This window comes from Theobroma umbraticum, unplaced genomic scaffold (assembly GCF_002168275.2).
Source record: "Theobroma umbraticum cultivar Fairchild unplaced genomic scaffold, ASM216827v3 scaffold_204.0, whole genome shotgun sequence".
Taxonomy (NCBI): domain Eukaryota; kingdom Viridiplantae; phylum Streptophyta; class Magnoliopsida; order Malvales; family Malvaceae; genus Theobroma; species Theobroma umbraticum.
Window position 1 is genome coordinate 6,039,802 of NW_018397267.1, and position 2,754 is coordinate 6,042,555.

Genomic DNA, 2,754 nt, shown 5'->3' on the forward strand with positions numbered 1-2,754 from the left:
GAATATTTCTCTGAGATCAACACCAACCCCGGCTTTGTTGATGAAGAAGGGAGGCTGAGGATCTTCCCTTACCATGATTTTAACAAGTGTTCCCATGGCTGCAACCTCTCCCCCCCAAATATGTGCAAGGTATTATATTTTTTGGGACTTGAATTTGCTAATCAAGACACCAAATCTTGTAGAAATACCTAGATATTTCATACAAGTGAATATTTTTATGAAGGTTCTTCTGTGCCTACAAATTCTAGAAAATTTTGTCGGCTGATGGTATTCCACATGTGCACAGTCAATTGCATCCCACTAGCTTGGAATTTTTTTTTAAAATCTATTTTGATTTTAGACATGTCAACTTCTTTTCTTGACTCCACTTTATCTATTAGGTAATGGTTCATGTAAAGACATAAATCATTCGCATGATCTTGACATGTGTCAACAATTTTTTTTTAAATCATATAAATATACAATCATGAAATATGATATCAAGTGTCAACAAGTCTTAATTTTTGGTTTGGGTTTTGTGCAACAGGGGATGATCATTGAAAGGATTCAAGCTTCTTTAGAGGGGAAGAAAAAAATTATCTACCTTGGAGATGGTAGCGGGGATTACTGCCCAAGCCTAAGGCTTGGAGAGGCAGATTATATGATGCCAAGGAAGAATTTCCCAGTGTGGGATTTGATTTGCAGGAACCCTATGCTCATCAAGGCTGAGATTCATGAATGGTCTGATGGCGAAGAGCTCGAACTTGTTTTGCTGCAAATAATTAGCATGATATCTGTTGAAGAAAACAACGGCACTTCTGTCCAATTGATCTCTGTTGACGGCAAACTGCAAACCATTTCAGCATCTACCCATGAGGCCTTGCCTCAAGCCCTGCCAGTTACTCAGAAGAGTAATTGTTAGGCCGATGCCCATGCTTATCTAATTACTGCTGAGTTGCTCAAAAGATTTTGATTGTCAGGCCTTATGCCTTTTCTCTAGTGAAAGTATGTTTGAAATAACTGTAAATAATTTTTCTAAAGGAAATATGACTGCAAAATTGTTTGCAAAGCAAATTCAACAGTTCTGTTAAGAAGTATTATTGTGCCAATCCATTGGTGACAATCGTTAAACCAAGTGTACCAAAGTTATAGAGAAAAGATTATTCCTAGTTTTTGTCTTTCAGTTAAGAACCATACCAAGCTATGGTCAAATTCTGAATTAGATCTCTTCTTTTGCAACTTGCTTTTGTTAGTGTTTCTTTTTGTTTTATTTCTAAATACAAGAATAGAAGTACGGTTAAGTTTATTCCAAGTTTTCGAAGATTAATGGATTAGTACTCTTCATCCTCATACCTCTTTGTTGATGGAAGATGTGATGATTGATTCTTAGTAATAATATTTCATAAAATTTCCTTTAAAAGAAAAAAAATTAAAAAGCAGAACCATAACCAAGGAGTAGTGAAATCTTTTGACTTAAACATTACCCTTTGTTTTATGAATTATATATGATCTAATCCATGTTCAAAACATGTTTAGTTTATGTTTGAGTTTTGTCATCCATTATTTTCTTTTCCTCATCATATATACCATCCCTTGAGATGTCTAATGCATTACACATGCCAAATGTAGATATATGTGTCCACTAGTTTAGTTCATATTGTAGGAATTACGCATTAAGATAAATTTAATTTGATAATTGTGATGAACATTTCAATATGGAAAATTGCTATTTCTATAACTAGGAAGTTACTTAATTTCACATCAATGAATGGGTCTTTTGCAAAGTTTAAGATTAGTTAAGAAGGAAGATTATATATAGAAAGAGTCTTGAAAGGAAGGCACCAAAGTAAAACAAATCATACAAGGTTAACCTAACACTTATTTTCACATGGCCCGCACCTCAGTTTTTGCATGTCCCCATGTGCCAAAAAAACCAAAAATAAAAATAAAAATAAAAATCAACGCCTCCACCGGCTATCGTGCTTTTCAACAAGAGTCGTCGCTCCATACCATATTGGATAAATAGCGTCAACCATGGAATATTTTGGTGATTGAATAAATAATGTATAACTCCATTACCTGCCCCAAGACCAAGACTCAATATCTTGACGACGCTACTTCTTTATTCAGGCCATCATAGAGCCCTCTAATCCCAGGTGCACCTTTCAAAGTATATATTGGGAATATGAATATAGTGTGTACTTATATATATGGATTTATTCTAATGATAAAATATTGATTCAAAAGAATAAGAATAAATTAAGTATAGATTAATATATATCTTAAAAGATTAATTATGTATGTGATATTGAAGGTATATTAAATTAGAAGCTACAAATGAAAATGTTATTTATATTTATGATTATAAATAAATATAAATTATATTTGATTATATAACTCAAAATCCAATTTTCAAAAAAAAAATATATAACTCAAAATCCAAACATATATAAGGCTTAGGATCAGAAAGTAACTTGTTAGTTCAAATAAACTAAGTTGACTGAATGTCATGCTACACATAAGAACAGCATATCCTTTTTGAAGGTATTTCGCATGGCATATTCTCAATATTCCTGCATTTCTGCCATAAAAGCAGTTGGCTAATTAATAACCACAGCAAACAAAATCAAACTATTAATATTTAAAATCATTTGATCTCTCAACTGTCAGCATATTGAGGAGTCAATATCACACCAAAAGAAAAACACACGCTTGTGAACTTTCGTGGCACCGCGTAATAGCAAATATGAGGCATTTGTATTTGACTGTCTAACG

The 2,754-nt window shown here is 32.9% G+C and overlaps 1 protein-coding gene across 1 annotated transcript in view; it reads left to right on the plus strand.

The window, feature by feature from the left end:
• Window positions 1-815, plus strand: part of LOC110424439 (inorganic pyrophosphatase 2-like) — a 1,423-nt gene extending 608 nt beyond the window's left edge. The window contains 3 exon segments of the mRNA XM_021438999.2: window positions 1-129; window positions 527-652; window positions 654-815. The exon segment at window positions 1-129 is cut by the window's left edge and continues 73 nt beyond it. Coding sequence (XP_021294674.2) covers window positions 1-129; window positions 527-652; window positions 654-677 — 279 coding nt within the window. The 3' untranslated portion in view covers window positions 678-815.
• Window positions 816-2,754: the final 1,939 nt, after the last annotated feature.